Source organism: Podarcis liolepis, assembly GCF_965112155.1.
Source record: "Podarcis liolepis genome assembly, chromosome: 12".
NCBI lineage: Eukaryota > Metazoa > Chordata > Lepidosauria > Squamata > Lacertidae > Podarcis > Podarcis liolepis.
This window is the reverse complement of record NC_139563.1, coordinates 27,630,940-27,647,960: the sequence shown is the minus strand read 5'-3', so window position 1 is coordinate 27,647,960 and position 17,021 is coordinate 27,630,940. Positions and strand designations below refer to the sequence as shown.

At 42.0% G+C, this 17,021-nt stretch overlaps 1 protein-coding gene across 3 annotated transcripts in view; it reads right to left on the bottom strand.

Annotated features, from left to right (window-relative positions):
• Window positions 1-17,021, bottom strand: part of VPS50 (VPS50 subunit of EARP/GARPII complex) — a 75,026-nt gene that overhangs the window by 46,369 nt on the left and 11,636 nt on the right. For all 3 annotated transcript variants that reach the window (XR_014517633.1, XM_083467680.1, XM_083467679.1), the window contains exons 3-11: window positions 13,625-13,747; window positions 13,276-13,347; window positions 11,183-11,236; window positions 10,485-10,555; window positions 8,825-8,942; window positions 8,703-8,738; window positions 7,974-8,056; window positions 1,652-1,694; window positions 1,368-1,466 (exon numbers count right to left, since the gene is read on the bottom strand). Coding sequence is in view for 2 of the 3 variants with exons in the window: in XM_083467680.1 (XP_083323806.1) it covers window positions 1,368-1,466; window positions 1,652-1,694; window positions 7,974-8,056; window positions 8,703-8,738; window positions 8,825-8,942; window positions 10,485-10,555; window positions 11,183-11,236; window positions 13,276-13,347; window positions 13,625-13,747 (699 nt within the window). In the remaining variant the exon portion in view is untranslated. The remainder of the gene's footprint in view (window positions 1-1,367; window positions 1,467-1,651; window positions 1,695-7,973; window positions 8,057-8,702; window positions 8,739-8,824; window positions 8,943-10,484; window positions 10,556-11,182; window positions 11,237-13,275; window positions 13,348-13,624; window positions 13,748-17,021) is intronic.

Sequence of the window (17,021 nt, the reverse complement as noted above, 5' to 3'; positions counted from 1 at the left end):
TAAATGGTTTGGGACCTGATTAAAAGAAAGATCACTCCCCCCCCCCCCGCCACGTCTACCTAATTCTTATTAACAGAGGTCCTGGCATGGGTGTCCCCCAACAAGCCAAGTGAGGCTACAAAGGAGAGGAGGAGGGCCTTTATTGTGGTGGCACCACCAGACTATGAAACAGCCTCTGCAGAGAGGCTGGCCTGCCACCTTTTTGGCATCAGTGAATATCTTTTATATTCCGCCAGGATTTTAATAGTGTTTTGGGTTATTGTGACTTAGTGTGGCTTTAACCCGAGCTATAACCTGTTTCTGCTTTGCAGTCTGTTTGTTTTGCAGGGCAAAATTTTAGTTGTGAGTTTGTTTTTGCTTATTGCAAATTTTAATTGCTCTTATTATTGATCGGCGGAGATATAAATCTTCTCTTCCTCTTAGCCCAAGAACCAACAAAATAATAACTAAATAAATAACACACAGCCTCTGATGAAACAAAATGTAAAGAGAAGGAGTAACACTGGACCTGGAAGCGGCAGAGCAGGTGTAATTTTGAAAAGTACCCTTTAGTGGGCTGTTTGTATGTGAGAGGCATGGGCCTATAAGCCTTACAAAAGAAAACACCCAAGGCTTAATAATGCAGCTGGAAATCAGATGAGCCGTAGATAAGGAAATGAATGGACTATAAAAGATTATTGCAAATGTGACACTAGAGAACAGTAAATCCTCTTGTGGTCTAGTCAAACACACAATTATCATATTTTCCCCCAAAACAGGGTTCAACCAATGGAGAGGTCCTTTAAGGAAAGCAGACCCAAGAAACGGAGTGAAGGAAAAGAATAAATGTGCAGTAGGTGATTGGCAAACCTGCCACTGAGCAAAAGACAGCCAGGCTTGGTTGCCAGCACAAGGCACCCTGAGCATTCTTGCCCAGATATATTCTGTCTGCCAGCCAGAGAACTAGTGAGCATGTGCCATAAACATTTATATTTTCAACTAGGGAACACTGGATGCAATGCTAGCTACACTGAACAGCAAGATATGTGCATGTGCAAGGCATCCATCCTGGGTGGTTCAACTGCTGAACAAACCAGGGATGAGCGCACTAAGGGAGTAATCATTTACTAAGAACTGGTTTTCTTTCAGTCGTGTTTTTATTTTATTTACTCCCAGGGTCTGTATGTATTCCATCACTAGTGTCTATTGACAGAAGCAACCTGCCTATAATCTGTTAGATAGTACTGAGTTTGCAGAGAATGTATTTGACCATTTTGGTTGTTTCTACATTATAAGCATTTTTCGCCACCAAAGCAGATAGCTCACATGGTTAAGACAAGCTAGCCTGCTTCATAAGCAAGACGTAACAACAAACAGGGAATGCTCACCTGCGTTTTCCCAAGTAGTCTGTAAGCCTGCTGCACCTTGGTATAGTGGCTGATGTCAAAGTTCTTGCAGATTTTGGAAAGCGCGACATCTAACTGCTCCTAAAATGTCAAGTCATGAATATTCAGTAAAATGAAATAGCTATACAGATTGAAAAGATATGATTTATACGGAGACATTCATGTATCATAAGAAAGCAAAATGCAATATAATCATCTGAACAGATGAAGTACCCCTTAGCCAAGGTATTCACTCTGTCAAAAAAATCAATAGACTGCATTCTCACCTCAATTTGCTCCAAAGTGTCCTGTAGTTTTGAATTCAATTCACTGCGAAACAATAAAGTCCAACATTAGATCATTTAGAACTAAGCCAACAAGTTATACAAGTGTTTCGGGCTGTGATGAATGTTGTGGTACATCAGTGCAATTGGGCAGATCTTTTATAGAATAGAGTTTCTGCCAGCAATGCTGTAAGATGACTGAAGAGACACACACCCCGCCACCCGCCAAAACCACATCTCTAAAAGAGATCTATTATCCTCAAATCATCTCTGTAGGCCATTAGACACAGAAGCGTGCGTGCTCAAGTGAGCAGCTTATTTATTTTTATATAAGATTTCTTACCCACCCTTCACCTTATGGTCCCAGAACTACTTACAATAATAAAACATGCAGCTTTAGAAACAAATAAAGCTATTGCAATTATAAAACACATGAAACTGTTTCAAATGAAAAAGCCTACTAACTGTATGTCCCATGCAACCCCCAAGAATCCTCTCTGAATCTTAGAATCTTTCATTCTGTGACAAAATTTTGACATTTGCTCAGACCCTGAACAGAAATCTACCAAAAGCTGATGGATTTTCCAGATGGCAATTTTCCTCACATCTAGACTTGAATTGCATGACAAAACTAAATCAGGGAAAGGAAATAATTAAAGTATTATTATAAAACCCAGTTATTTCTCTCCCCCCCCCCCTTTAAGCTTCATGATCACAATGATGCGCTAAGGAAGGCATTGCAAAATAGCTTAATTTTGCAGCACAGCTAAGCCACATGCACTGAAATGATGCCTCGCAGTTAATGAGCACTGTGTATTTTATAGGTAGTTTAAACAGCAAAAGCAACTAAAGTATGGATGTCTTTTTAAAGCGCGCACGCTGAATTTTATGCTGAATTTTAATACTTGTGCTCTGCACATTGCACTTTTCGGTTAATTTGTTACATGCATGAATTAATGAGAAAAGGTACAATGAGAAATCCTGGATGGTCATTCAATATTTTACAAGACAACCCACCCACAAAGAAACGTCTTAAAGCAGCACCATAATGTGCTACATGTATCAATACTGCATAGTAAGAAGAACCTTGCTGGGTGAGGCCAAAGGCCCCTCTAGCCAAGCATCCAATTCTCACAGCAGCCAAACAACCAGGCACCTATGATACCTGAGTTCAACAGCACTCTCTTCACTCGTGATTGCCAGCAACTGATGTATGATGCCTCCAACACTGGAGGGTAGAAGAGAGCCTTATCCTCGAGCTCAGAGCTTTCCAAACATTTCACGTTGGTGACACACTTTTTAGACTTGCATCATTTTGTGACACAGTAATTCAGTTTTACTAGCAAACCAGAGGTTAACCTAACCCTTTCCAGCCCCGGGAGGAGCGTGGGGAGCATTGGCGCGACACAGCTGCAGCTAACACACTTAATGTGTCACGACACACAGTTTGGAAAGCCCTGTTTGGTGACCCACAACCTCTGGGCACCATGCTTGGTGCCAGCCCCTGGCAAAATCAGACACCTCTTTTCCCGCTGATGAGACTTTGCTGGTAGATGGTCTTGGCTCTTCTGCAGTCTTATATGCTTTACTTTACAAAGGCATTTATTCTGCCTATGGAGCGGCATTACTGTTAGAGGAGGTCTTAGTTCTCATGCTCCAGGGAGGAATGGTACTGGAATGCAAAAACCTTCAAGCAATGTTGGCGCACCAGAGGGAGAAGAGGTGCCTTTGAAAGCTAAGCAGATGGAGCTCTGAGAGTTAGGTTTTCTTCCCTACTATGGCCCTGTAAAGGACGCGGGTGGCGCTGTGGGTTAAACCACAGAGCCTAGGGCTTGCCGATCAGAAGGTCGGCAGTTTGAATCCCTGCGACGGGGTGATCTCCCATTGCTCGGTCCCTGCTCCTGCCAACCTAGCAGTTCGAAAACACATCAAAGTGCAAGTAGATAAATAGGTACCACTCTGGTGGGAAGGTAAACGGCGTTTCCGTGCGCTGCTCTGGTTCGCCAGAAGCGGCTTAGTCATGCTGGCCACATGACCTGGCTGTACACCGGCTCCCTCAGCCAATAAAGCGAGATGAGCGCCACAACCCCAGAGTTGGCCACGACTGGACCTAATGGTCAGGGGTCCCTTTACCTTTACGGCCCTGTAACTTCCTGAAAAGCTGGGTTGGGCCTTGAATTCATACAGGATACAAACCATGCCAGAAATAGTCTATGAGTGTTGTTGCATGCTGCCACTGACTATGGCTGGCGTACCCCCCCCCCCCCACTAAGGGAAAGGCATCACAGAGGACTGCAGGACACATATCTGAGTATTTGCTGGGTGCAGGCATGGTGAAAGCCACGGGAGACACATTCATTTCCTCTGCTTCTGGCATAGTACAACCAGAACGCAGTATCCATTTCAGATACAAAATATATACAATCCAAAAATTATTATTTAAAAAAATACTTGATCCATCTCTGACATTGGGGAAAATATAGTCAGGAGGAGGAACAAAAGAAAAGAAGGCTTCTTTTACAAGCCTCCTTTTGTTCTTGCCACTATTTCCCACACCGGGCTTTTCACATATAGACCCTGTGAGAATAATTCATTCCATCTAGAGCTGATTATTTTCCACACAAATTGTTTCTTTGGTGCATCGTGTATTATAGCGAAGGGGAGTGATATACCTCAAATTCGCTTTGTTCATATCAAGAGCAAATTGACAGAATTCCACGGCGCACAGCTCAAATCCATAACACGTGACAAAATGAAATATAACAATCCCTGGGCATAACAATTTGATCTTTCAAAGACGCAATTAACTGTGCCAACACGTTAATTCATGGCATTCATTTTATTCAGCCAATTAATTAAGGCATATTAAGAGGGCCCTGTTTGTATCCTTGCCTGCCTTAATCTGGCATGAAACAAAAGGGAGCAATATCATGCCAGCACGGAAAAAGCAGCAAAAAGTACAATCAAGAATATTAAAGAAACTCCACAATAATACTACAACCAGACTTAACACGGACACTGGCACCAGAGCCTGCAATAAACCCAGATGCCAACTTTGCTGCCACATACACCCAGACAACACCATTACTGGCCCCAACAACATCACACATACCATCTCGGGACTATTTAATTGCTCATCGTCTAACATTGTGTATGCCATCAAATGCCAACAGTGTCCTTCAGCTCTCTATATTGGACAAACAGGCCAAACCTTACGCCAAAGAATAAACAGACATAAATCAGACATCAAGAATCACAAAACAGAGAAACCAGTAGGAGAACACTTCAATCTCCCAGGACATTCTATACAAGATCTCAAGGTAGCTGTTTTACTACAAAGGAATTTCAGAAATAGACTGGAAAGAGAAGCTGCTGAATTGCAACTCATTACCAAACTTAAAACCATGGAGAGACCTGGTCTGAACAGAGACATTGGATTCTTATCTCATTATACATGACTAAGCCATTTTTCACCTTCTCACCCCTTGCCTTTTCCTGTAAGACCTATTGCAGTCGTTAAGAGTCGTCAACAGGCTCATCTCAGCTATCTGCCAATCACCCATTCCCACCACCCTTCTGAGTAATACCCCTCCCCACCTTCTCACTATATAGAAGGATCTGGCAACTTCTGTTTCAGTGTATCTGAAGAAGTGTGCATGCACACGAAAGCTCATACCAAGAACTAACTTAGTTGGTCTTTAAGGTGCTACTGGAAGGAATTTTTTTATTTTGACTATGGCAGACCAACACGGCTACCTATCTGTAAAAGAAACTCCAATTATGGATATATCTAATTTCAGTATTTACTTAAAGAATAAATAAATCACAATACACTTTGAGAGACATGTCCAAGACAACATATTTATAATAATATTAGTTACAGATAGGTAGCCGTGTTGGTCTGCCACAGTCAAAATAAAAAAAAAAATTCTTCCACTAGCACCTTAAAGACCAACTGAGTTAGTTCTTGGTATGAGCTTTCGTGTGCATGCACACTTCTTCAGATACACTTCTGTTTCAGTGTATCTGAAGAAGTATGCATGCACATGAAAGCTCATACCAAGAACTAACTTAGTTGGTCTTTAAGGTGCTACTGGAAGAAAATTTTTTTTATTATAATAATATTGTTTAACTGATTTCATTTATTTATTCTTATATTCTGCTTTTCTCATTTTTGCAATAGAAAATCTATTGAAAAATGTAGCCAGCAGAGCAGGATTGGGCCGGGCAGAGGCATCCATCTGCTACTACCTGCAAAATAACAGCAGCATCACTCTGCTAGCATGGAGCTCCCCCTTCTCCTGTCTACTGGATGGCCGAAAGTGCTGCCAGCAGGACGCCCTCCCAGCAGAAAGCTCCCAAACAGGGCTTTCATGGGGTGGGACTGAGGTGGCCCAAGATTCATTGGATTCTGTGATGGCATCAAGCCCAATTCAAGCCTGATCACAGCACTGTGATCTGCTTCCTTCATCCCATCATGCGTGGAAGTGCTGTAGATCTGTAAAGCCCCAGTAAACCAGGAGGGAGAAGTTTAGATTGCTCCATAAGAAAGGAATATAAAATATAGATGGATGAGAGAAGGCCAGAACTTAAGGGCCTCGTTCCGCCTTTCCTTCAGCAACCAGACACTGCAAAAGGAGTCCTACAGCCTGATTGGCAGTTGGGCCAGACAAGCAACTGGAAGGGGCAGGATTCTGGCCTCTCTTCTCCACTAAATTAGCTAAACCGGGGCTTTTCTCAGTGGGCTAGGCTTGCACTTTTGACTCTGCCAATATTTTTCATTTCTCCCGCTAACCTGAAGTACAATGCAATGAAACAGAACACCTGTTCAATAATTAAGCAGCATCAATACACAAATGTCACTAGCAAACCCATCAATGATGTATAGTTTTACGCATTTGAATGTCTGCAAGATTAATAAGGCTGCTGTGCATTTATTTCAATTACAAGAGTCTAGCCCATTGTTAAATACACAGACACATGTACACAGAGGTACAAAAGATTAATGGTGTGCCAAGGCAATCGGCTAAGAATTTTTATTTGTAAATATGCAAGAAGCATTTGGCACAGCCGCATAATTGTTGCCCAGACTATGCCCACCTCTTGTCACTTGGATGAACATTTGCAGCTTTCTCATACCAACGCTGAGCCCTAATGTTTTGTGGTGGCTCCAATAGCATTCTATCCAGCACCAGCAATCAGAACACCTAGGAAGCTGGGAAACAGCACTACTAAGCACTGCCACCTCCCAGCACTTCCCTGCTCCCTTATCTTAGGAATCATCATGCAAAATTTAATTATGATAGATTAAGAGGTGGCCATATGCACAGCCAACAGATGAGCAACTTTCTACTGGAAAGCCTGGGGATTCTTAGAAACCAAAAAGTACTAAGATTTGGAAAGAGATAGTGTAATTTGTTAGATTCTAGGGCTGGTACACGCAAATGCACAGACACACACACAATCTGTGGGCCCAGATCAGTACTAAATCTGCATCCTGCACTGAATCCATTGCTTTAAATGTGTTTTAAATTTATGGTGTGTATGCAGCCTCAGATGCAAATCCAAGTGCATCCAGATTATATGTGTTTGGGATTGCAGTTGTACACAGATCATAGCTGTCAAGGACAGTCCCTTACCCCAGCGCCATGTCCTGCTGCTGTCCCTTATTGATGATGTCCCTTAAATGAGCTACTGAAGGTAATGGGGCCCTTTCTATGTCCAGATGTGCTTTGTCAACAACAAATTGTTGCTTTTTTTGTGTTGAATATATGCTATATGGTAATTTATGGACCTAATAGGTATCTAAAGCCATTTGCACGCAACAAAATATGTATTTTATCAAAGTAATTGTTGATCCCTTATTTTGGCTGCTGATCCCTTATTTTCGAGGCTGCTGGTCCCTTATTTTCAAATCTGTAAGTTGACAGCTATGACACAGATACCAAAATGAACACCACTTTTCAGCACCACTTTTTAGCCTTCAGTGGCAATCAGTTCATGTTAAAAAGAAAGTGCTACCTTGCAAAACCGTTCAGCCATGTGGCGCTTTCATTATGAGCAGCCGCTATGTGCAGCAAGTCAGGAAATTATACAGAAAGTTAATTGCACTTTACAGGCCTTTTAAAAACAAACACCACACACACACACACACACCCACACACACACCAAAACTTGTTTTTTTCAAGATGGAAAATTAATCTCCAGTGCTGGGGCCCAGTAAATTATAATTTGTGAGGCGTTCCCTAAAGAATCGCACGCTCCTTCATTGTCCCTGTGTGCCTGAAGGACAAAAATCAACTCTGGAAGACGCCTGTTGCGTTACCTGATGCAACTGTAGTGTTTGAAAGTGCTAGCTGCTTTCTGGCATTCCAGGCAGAGCTGGATAGCCCCAGGGTAATCCTCCTCCTGTGGGAAATAAGACGTAGAATAAGAACTCAACAACACTGACAGTGAGTTTATTAAAGAAAAAAACCTGTGAGCACTGCATTTCCTGAAAGAAGGCTTTCTGATCTGCTCAAGACAGCTGTGCTTGATGTTTCCAGTCTTTGCAACCCAACAGTGTAGCTCAGTTAGTAGAGCATGAGGCTCTTAATCTTGAAAGTCATGGGTTCAAGCCCCATGTTATGCAAAAAGGTCCCTGCACTGCAGGGGGTTGGACTAGATGACCCTCAGGGTCCCTTCCAAGTCTACAATTCTATGGCTTGCTATGGGTGGTTATGGAAGCACAAATAAACTACTGGCCTTCAGACACAGGAGGGGTAAGTCCACATCCTGGGAGGCTGCTGAACATTTATAAAATAGTAACAATTTCACCTCTCCCCCACATAAGCCTAATCTGTGATTGGTTCTTCTTAAAAGTAGGATTAACAATTAAGACAGCTGATGCAACACAGGAGCATACAAGAGCAGCCAAGGCCTGGCCTCGCTCATCAAAGGGAGTTATAGCCCACAGATGGGCCAAGATGGCAGCCCCTAATACAGTTAGAATGCATGTGAACAAAAAGATGTTCCCTTCAATTACAATTAAATTATAGTCCGGTTATATTCTTACCTCCAACATTTCACTTAAGCGGACATCGGTTTGTTGCTGGAAATTAAAAGGAGGGAGAGGTCACTGCACAGAACACTAGAGAAATGATTTCTATAGTTGAAAACATGAAACTCTGCTCCTACCAGGGTTTTTATCGTTCTCAGAGATTTTAGCAGCCCCATCAGCAACTGGCGTTTTCGTTGATTGGCAAGGAGGCCCAAGCTGGCTTGAGTAAAACCCTCTTTTGCTGTGCTCAGATGTCTGCAGAAGTCAAATAATATATTTTTTTTCATAATGAAAGAGTAACTCTCATGGAATACAATACGGCTTGTGTATAAAAATGAGCAATGCTATGCTAAGTCTGTGTTCTAAAGCAAAGACCAGTACTAATAAACAATGCAGAGAAATTATAAAACACGCACATATGCACGCACACATCTGCTCCAAAGGCAAAGGAATCTCTTCACACACCCTTCAAACAATATTTGCAAAATATTGCTTTATTTATACTAATTCCAGGCCACCTTTCCACTCACTGCCCATCCAAGGAGGCTTGCAACATATCATCAAATCACTCCCCACACAAAGAATACCCAATAAAAACCCTCAGCCAGCCAATTAACACACTTTTCATACCAATGACAAACCACAATACAGACTGTAAAACCTCAATAATGAATCAGCTACTCAGAAAAGGTATGTCTTTAGGGCAGGTTTCCTCAAACTCGGCCCTCCAGATGTTTTGAGACTAAAATTCCCATCATCCCTGACCACTTGTCCTGCTAGCTAGGGATCATGGACGCTGTAGGCCAAAAAACGTCTGGAGGGCCGAGTTTGAGGAAGCCTGCTTTAGGGCTTTCTGAAAGGCTTGAAGCACTGGAAACCAGAACAGATCAATTGGCTGAGAGATCCAAACCAACGGTGCTACCACAAAAGATCCCCTGCCTTGTGGCCACTAATCTCACTGATCTAGGAGGTGGACATATGAGGAGAGCATCTGTTTTTGATCACAATGTGTGGGCAACTAGTATGGTGCTAATGGTCAACAAAATAGCTTGATCCCAAAGCAGCACCTTAAATTGGGTTCCGATAGGCACCTGCAGCTGGTCCAGTAAGTGTGTGACAGAATCTGAATGTCTCCGTCCCATCAGGGTGATGGCAACCATGTTCTGAACCAGCTTTAAACAACGATTTTCAAAAAGTCTCCAAAGGCAGTCCAATGGCCACAGGTGGAGGAAACGTCACCTAACACTGTCCTTTGAGAATAACTATTTATGAAGGAAGAGTCGCCATAAAACAGTGCCCCCCTAAACCCACCCCAGAAGCATACAATGGTATCAAAAGCTACTGAGATGTCCAGGAGAACACTAACATTCCCTCCCATGCATTCTCTGGTATATCATCCATCAGGGTAACAAAGGCTGTTTCCGTTCAGTACTTAGGTCTGAACCCAGATTGGAGTGGATCCAAACAGAGGCAAACTCTTGATTCAGATATCACACCAAAACAGGGTTAAGGACGATTAACTTTGATCTGGCACAATGTCTAAAGTCAGCCTTGTAAGTAAGCACACAGAAGTTACCAGCCTGCAAAAATGTTTACTAGCTTGTAGCTAATAAATGTAGCCAATAAAGACATTCGCAAGAGGTGAAGTTTTAAATTGCCTATTTTCGTCTAAACCTGAAATATATAGCTAAAGGAAAGTAGCAGCAAAAGTAAAGGCAGCTAGAAAAACTACTTTGAAATGATACTTTTTTTCATTTTGTAAAGCAAAACAAGCATCAGTAAAAGGGTGCACTATACCGTCTTCCATTTGTGCAAATAACAGCAGCTAATTGGAGGCTAGTCTGTAAGGATGTAACTCGTTCAAGCTCCTGCAGAAAGACAAAAGCAGCAATTTATTTCTCCAAGGATACAAAGCAATTGGCTTAAAAGGAGATGCCCTCTTACAAAATGTACCGTTAATTTACATTCAGTCCATTCTTTTTTTTTAAAAAAAAAAAGTTAAAATAAAAATTGAACATCATAGGAAGTAAAGAGCTGCGTATTGGTATAATGTCTTGGTTGAGGTCCATGTAGGCACCAAGATGACTCACAGTACAATTTTGCACACACATAAAGCATTTGGCTCACATGGAAGCTTTGAAAGATTATGACCTCCATGGAGTTAAGCTCTACAATTTATAGACTTGTCATTTTGAAAATAAAATCACATTTCAAACTACACAGTTTGGGATCCATTTTTTGTGATACTAGAAATCTCTAAATGACAGAATTCAGCATTTGCTTTTTCAGAAACCGTAAATAATATATCAAGTTCATGAGACAGGAAAATAAGAAAATAGGGCTGCTGGATCAGGCCAATAGCCCAGCACAGGGCAGCATCCTGGTCTCACAGTGGCAGCCTACAGGAAGACCACAGCCAGGTCCTGAGTGCAGCAGCACTCTCCTCTCTTACTTAAAAAAAATAAACAAGCACACAGTGGGTTTCATTAATTTACCTTGACATATGAAGGTTGTTTTTCAAGTATCAAGTCTGCAACTTTTTTAGATACCTTAAAGAAAACATTCAAGTTAGGAAGCAGCAGATATAAGCAGGGTACTATTTTAAAAGAGCAGGTTGACAGGAAGCACTTAGAACCTCTTCAAAAAAATTCAGTAAGTCCTCCACAACATTAGATTATATCTACATTAAAATATTTGCATGTAAAAAATGATAAACACTCCAAAAATGATGGCCATATACAAAGCAAATACATGAGAACTTACAGGCTCTCGCTGGAAACCAGTAGCAGAATCTAAATTAACCTCCCACCCCATTTCAAATTGAAAGATACTCTTGAATAAAAATTGAGAGACATACAACAATGAAGCTTAATATAGTCATTTTACCTTGCCATTAATATATAATCATATATGATTCATCTATAAAAGAGATTTAAATAAATCCACATTTGTGGCAGAGATGCCATCCTAAAAGCAATTTACGGAATGCAGCAATGACTATTTGTGTACCAATGTTAATTTATTACTTTTCTTTTAATGCGCTGTATGTTTTTTCCTCTTTCCACTACTTCTGAGTTCCAGTAAATGCAATGCTAGTGCACCTGGTACTCAGCCAGCAAGGAACAAAATAAGCATATTTAAGCCATAATCTGTGGTACTAGAAGAGACACACAAGTCACGACACTGGATTCTTTGCCTTAAAAAGCATTAACATCTGCAAATTTGCCCATACCATCCAGATTATAATGTGCAGCCTCAAGAGAACTGGAAACCCTCTTCCCCCGTGTGTGTGTGTGTGTGTGTGTCCCATGCTTGCACAATTCAATGGATGCCTTAAATAACATAAACTAGTCCACCCAAGCAGGCCAAGCCCAAACCTATAAGAGATGCAGAATAGCTAGCTAATCCGAACTGGCTAGTTCGGATTGGCCCTCCAGATGTTGATGAACTACAAACCTCATCATCCCACACCATTGGTCATGCTTGCTGGGGCTGATGGGATGTGTAGTTCAGCAACATCCAAAAGGTTCCCCACCCCAACCAGTTAAGGAACCATGTGAAAAGCAATTGTTCATACTATAACAGAAGTTGGATCCAGAGACTGCCCTTCTGTGAACGATAGGATTGCTGCCCTTTGTGGAAGGGAGAGCCAAAGGAGGTTCGCAATGGAGGAAAGGCGGCGTGGAGGCAAATTCCTGATTCCTCCTTTCCCCTGTTGCTCCCGCGTGCCAGATGAAGGGACCCCCATCTTTCCAGAGCAGATTTTTAGGGGGCATGGGAAGTGGGATGGGAAATCAGCAAAAGTCACATTATTCTGCCACCATTTCTCCAACAGGAGTGTCCCATATGTGGACCACTACTGTTGAGAAGTCTGGATCCAACCCCATAGAAACGAAAGTGCAACACAATCAGAGTCTGCCTTCTCCCACCCTGAACTTTAGATTTTGCTTCAACATAAAAACACACAAAGCTGTCTTATACCAAGCAAGATTACTAGTCCTTATACCACAAGCAACAGTTATCTGAGGTCTCCTTCAATTGGGCATACCAGGGATTGACTATGGAACCTTCTACATGCAGGGCCTACGCCAACATTTCTCAACCTGGTGTGCAACATATATTCTTCAAGTTCCAAACTCCTGTTCAACATGGCCAATGGTCTGGAATTATGGGAGTTGGAGTCGAAGAGCCTCTGGAAGACACCAGGTTGAAGAATGCGGTCCCATGCTATGACATAGACCGATAGCTCTCCCCCACGAAATTCCCAATGCACAGGGGTACTAGAGGCTGCCCTTGAAGCAAGGAGGGACACATAAGAGTATCTGAAGAAGGAGGAAAGAGAGCAAGGATTGGAGCACAAGCTAAGGACCAGACAGCAGCTAAACTCGGATAGAAAAGTGGTAGACAGCAGCCCTTGCTTCAATTAAAATTTACAGGTCCGCACCGAAATATGTGGCATTGTTTTCAGAGGTTGTGTTAAAGCCATCTCTCTTTTTTTTAGTTCTAACAACAACAAAAAAGAGAGAAGTTTATGTGGCTCTCATTGGAGGGATTGGAGAGAAGGGGAGAGAAAGCAGTTCCGACTCACAGCAGCTTGCTGTTGCTTGAGTTTGTCTCTGTATTCTTCCAGTTCTTGAAGACTAAGAACAGGAGGCAGCTTCTGCAGGTAAAGCATAAATAAAATCCAATTAAATCCCCTGATATAAACGTCACACAATTGCTGAATTATTTAAAAGGGCCAATGAGCAATGGGACACCACCCACCCAGCGTCACCACCATGGGTGTTAGTGGGCTTTGGAGGAGTTCTACCAAAACAACAAAAGGACAGATAAATTTATTTTGAACGTTAAAACAAAAGCAGATTCGGTACTATGAAGCCCAGCATGTGTGTGTACATCAGAAATCTTTGTCATTCTAATCCAAATAATTCTCTTACCTCCAATTCATACTTAACAATGTCGAAGGAATCACTGGAAAAATAGACTTCTTCAATGCTGTTAATTAATTCTTGCTGAGCTTGAGGATCAGTTGGTTGTTCCCGCAGCTCTCTAAGTTCCTCCTTAAACACACAATGGGTTCAAATAAAGTATTATATGCTGGACAGTGATATACCGCCAACGCAATTTCGCATTCCAAAGGATATTCGCAATACAAACCAGGACGGAGGATTAGGTATGCAGCAAATGGGAACTGTATTTTCTTATGTTTTGAATAAAGAAACACTTTTCGACATTTCGTCTTGGCGAAATGTCACTACCCTTCTCTCACAATGCAGAATGTTATTTTGTAAACCTTCACTACACCTACTGGCAAATTAAGACATGTTGCTTTTGGGTCTGCCTCTGAGGAACCTCAACTGTTTAGGCCCCTAACCCTCACACACACACACATACACACACACAGCGCGTATCATTCTATCATTTTTAACCAATTATGCAAAACTTGGAAGTTAAACTGTTCTGCCTTAAGAGGTGCCTCACAATCTGAGGCCCTAAAATGTAGCTTGCTTAGTTTGTGAGCAAATCTGTCACTGCCATTGGAGGAAACCGGGTTTCCCTTCAGGCCTTCCAAAGTTCAAGCACTGACATTTGAGGTTCCTCAGAGGAAGACCCAGAAGCAAGGTGTCCCCACTTCACTAGGGCACGGGACAAATGTCTCTCACACACTCTCTAAATGGTTGCCAGACCAAACAAGTGAAACTTGAGGTGGCACCATCGACCACCTAAGCCACAGGTTGTCCCAGACCAATCTTGCCCCCCTTCTAATAGCAAAGGGAAAAAAAGATTTTCGCTGTCCACACTGCGTACCTTACGCAGCCCTGTGTTTAGAGGGAGGCCAACATAAGCTAGAGACAGTTGCCTGGACGAGTTTTCTTTTACGCTGGCTAAACATTTGTAAAGATAAGTAAAGATACTTTACTTAGCAAAGTTCTGTCAGACTCCTTCCCTTCCCCAGGGCTACAACTGTTTTGCACAAAGATACGGCAACTCGGGCTTTCAGAGGATCTCCTGGGCGCCACAGCTTTCCCAATCGCCAAAGCCATGTTAAAAACCAGGCTGTGGGACATAGATCGCCAGGAACTAATCTCAGCTGCGGGAAAAACATGTTCCCCTCTTTATTTTTGACTCTCTTGGGCGCAGGAATTTAACCTCAATTATTTACAATTTTTGTTTAACCCGCAAGAAAGAAGGGCTTTTTCACTGGCTAGGTTCAATTCTAATCCTTCTAACCTCCTTTGGGGTAGGTTTGCGGGTCTGGCAGAAGGAGATAGGATCTGCCCATGCAATGCCCACCTGGTGGAAACTCTAGCTGACATGGCCCTTAAATGTAAAATGTATGATGATCTCTGCCAACAATTTCTAGACCATCTATGTATTCCAACATGGAAACCAGAGACAGAGGTTATACGCTTCTTATTACAGGTTAGAGACCAGGAGCTCACCAAGACAGTAGCTAAGTTCCTCTATTCGATTGTTTGTCGCCGAAGTACGCTACAGGATCCTGCCCTTGCTGGAGACCCACAGAGATGAAATAGATTGCTCTTCTTTTCTTCCCTTTGGCAAATGACTGTACTGTTGAAATGGCGATGAGATCACACTGGCCTATTTATTCTGAGTGTTTGTATGTGATGCCAATAAAGGTTTGATGATGGTGATGAATAGCAATGGGGGGAAAGGGGGGGCCCTACATTTGCTGCTCTCTGTTGTCCTAAGAAAAACAGACCTGCTCTATTAAGGCAAAATGAAACAGTGGGATATTCTGCTAATCTTCCAGCAGAACACGGAGGGCCGATTTCGGCAGCTCCTAACACTATCATTATGTGGCCGTGCACCTACACATGCAATTATATATCTCATTAATACGGCAGCCTCTATGCCGAGCAACAGTAAAGTTGCTAGTGGATAGTTTTAATATATTTTATGAGACACAGCGATATTTAATTTGTCACTTTTCAATTTCACACAGCTGCAGAACACATCCAACATGTTACTTGAAAACAGAATAATAGTTCTACAACATCTCAGATTTAATTAACAGTACCTGAATATTTAATAGACCTCTGCCTGAAATAAAAAAATAAGATTTTCTCTAGTCTAATCATCACGGTACGATTGCATAAAACATTAATTTGACTGCTCTAAAAGCTATTCCATTAATTTCTCAACTTGAGCTCACCGTGCATGACTAATTAACAGCTTAACCAAAGAGAAACCAATCAAGAAATAGACAGAAAGCAGCAATCGCACAACGATCAGTTCACATGTAACACTAAGCAAACCACAGGGGAGAGAGGCTCCATCTCCTTGGTCCTTTTGCTTGCCCTATGCCGAACTTTTTCCAACTTCGCAATATTCTTTTTGAAGTGAGGTGGCCAGTACACAGTATTCCAAATGCAGACACACCCTATAATGGCATTGTATTGGCAGTTTTATTTTCAGTTCCTTTCCTAATGATCCCTAGCATGGAATTTGCCTCCTTTTTTTGCAGCTGCTGAACACTGGGCCAACATCTGCATCAAACTATCCCCTATTAGCCAAAGGTCTCATTCCTGGTCAGTTCAGATCCCATGAGCGTAGATGTAAAATTAAGATTTATTTATTTTTGTCCCGGCATGCATCAAGAAATTGTCTGATTTTTCTCTTGCTACTGTGATGATATGGTAAGCTAAGCTGGAGTTAAGGTTTGTCCTATTAACGGCCTCAAAAAATAGCATGGTGGCAGCAGAACCAGAGGAAAAAGGAAGACGCAATCTCCTCTCTGAGAATATGCCCATTTGCGCATTCACACTAAATTACACATGGAAGTTAAACACGAACTGGGCCACTAAAACCTGAACATTTGCACCAAAATGGAAAGGCGTGACCATTCTATGTATTACAAGACTCCTATATAGGAAGTCAAAAATATAAAGAGCAAATTACAGAGTCAATTGGATCCTTAACTGAACAGAAAAGAGAAGCTGAAAAGAACAATAGAAGAGGGCTTGAACAATGTTTACATGCTGCTACTTTTTTAAAAGCAGGGGATTTTGTAAAGCAGGGGATTCACAACGGGAGGGAAAGAAGGAAAAAAACAGTGTACAAACTCACAGAGTGCTCTGCTCCCACTAACACGAACCGTGGCATCGGGTGGTATGGAAAATGCAGCTCTGTCCAAAGCAGCAAAACAAAACACCTCCAAATCCAAAATAATCTCTCTCCCTACTGTTAACAAGTGGGTGCAAAGGCATTGCTATTTTTTTTAACGAAAGTGCTTGTACACCCATCGATCCATCATAATAAATTGGGCCACAAAGGTCCGATGCCAATGTAACTTTCCTGTTGTTGGAGACT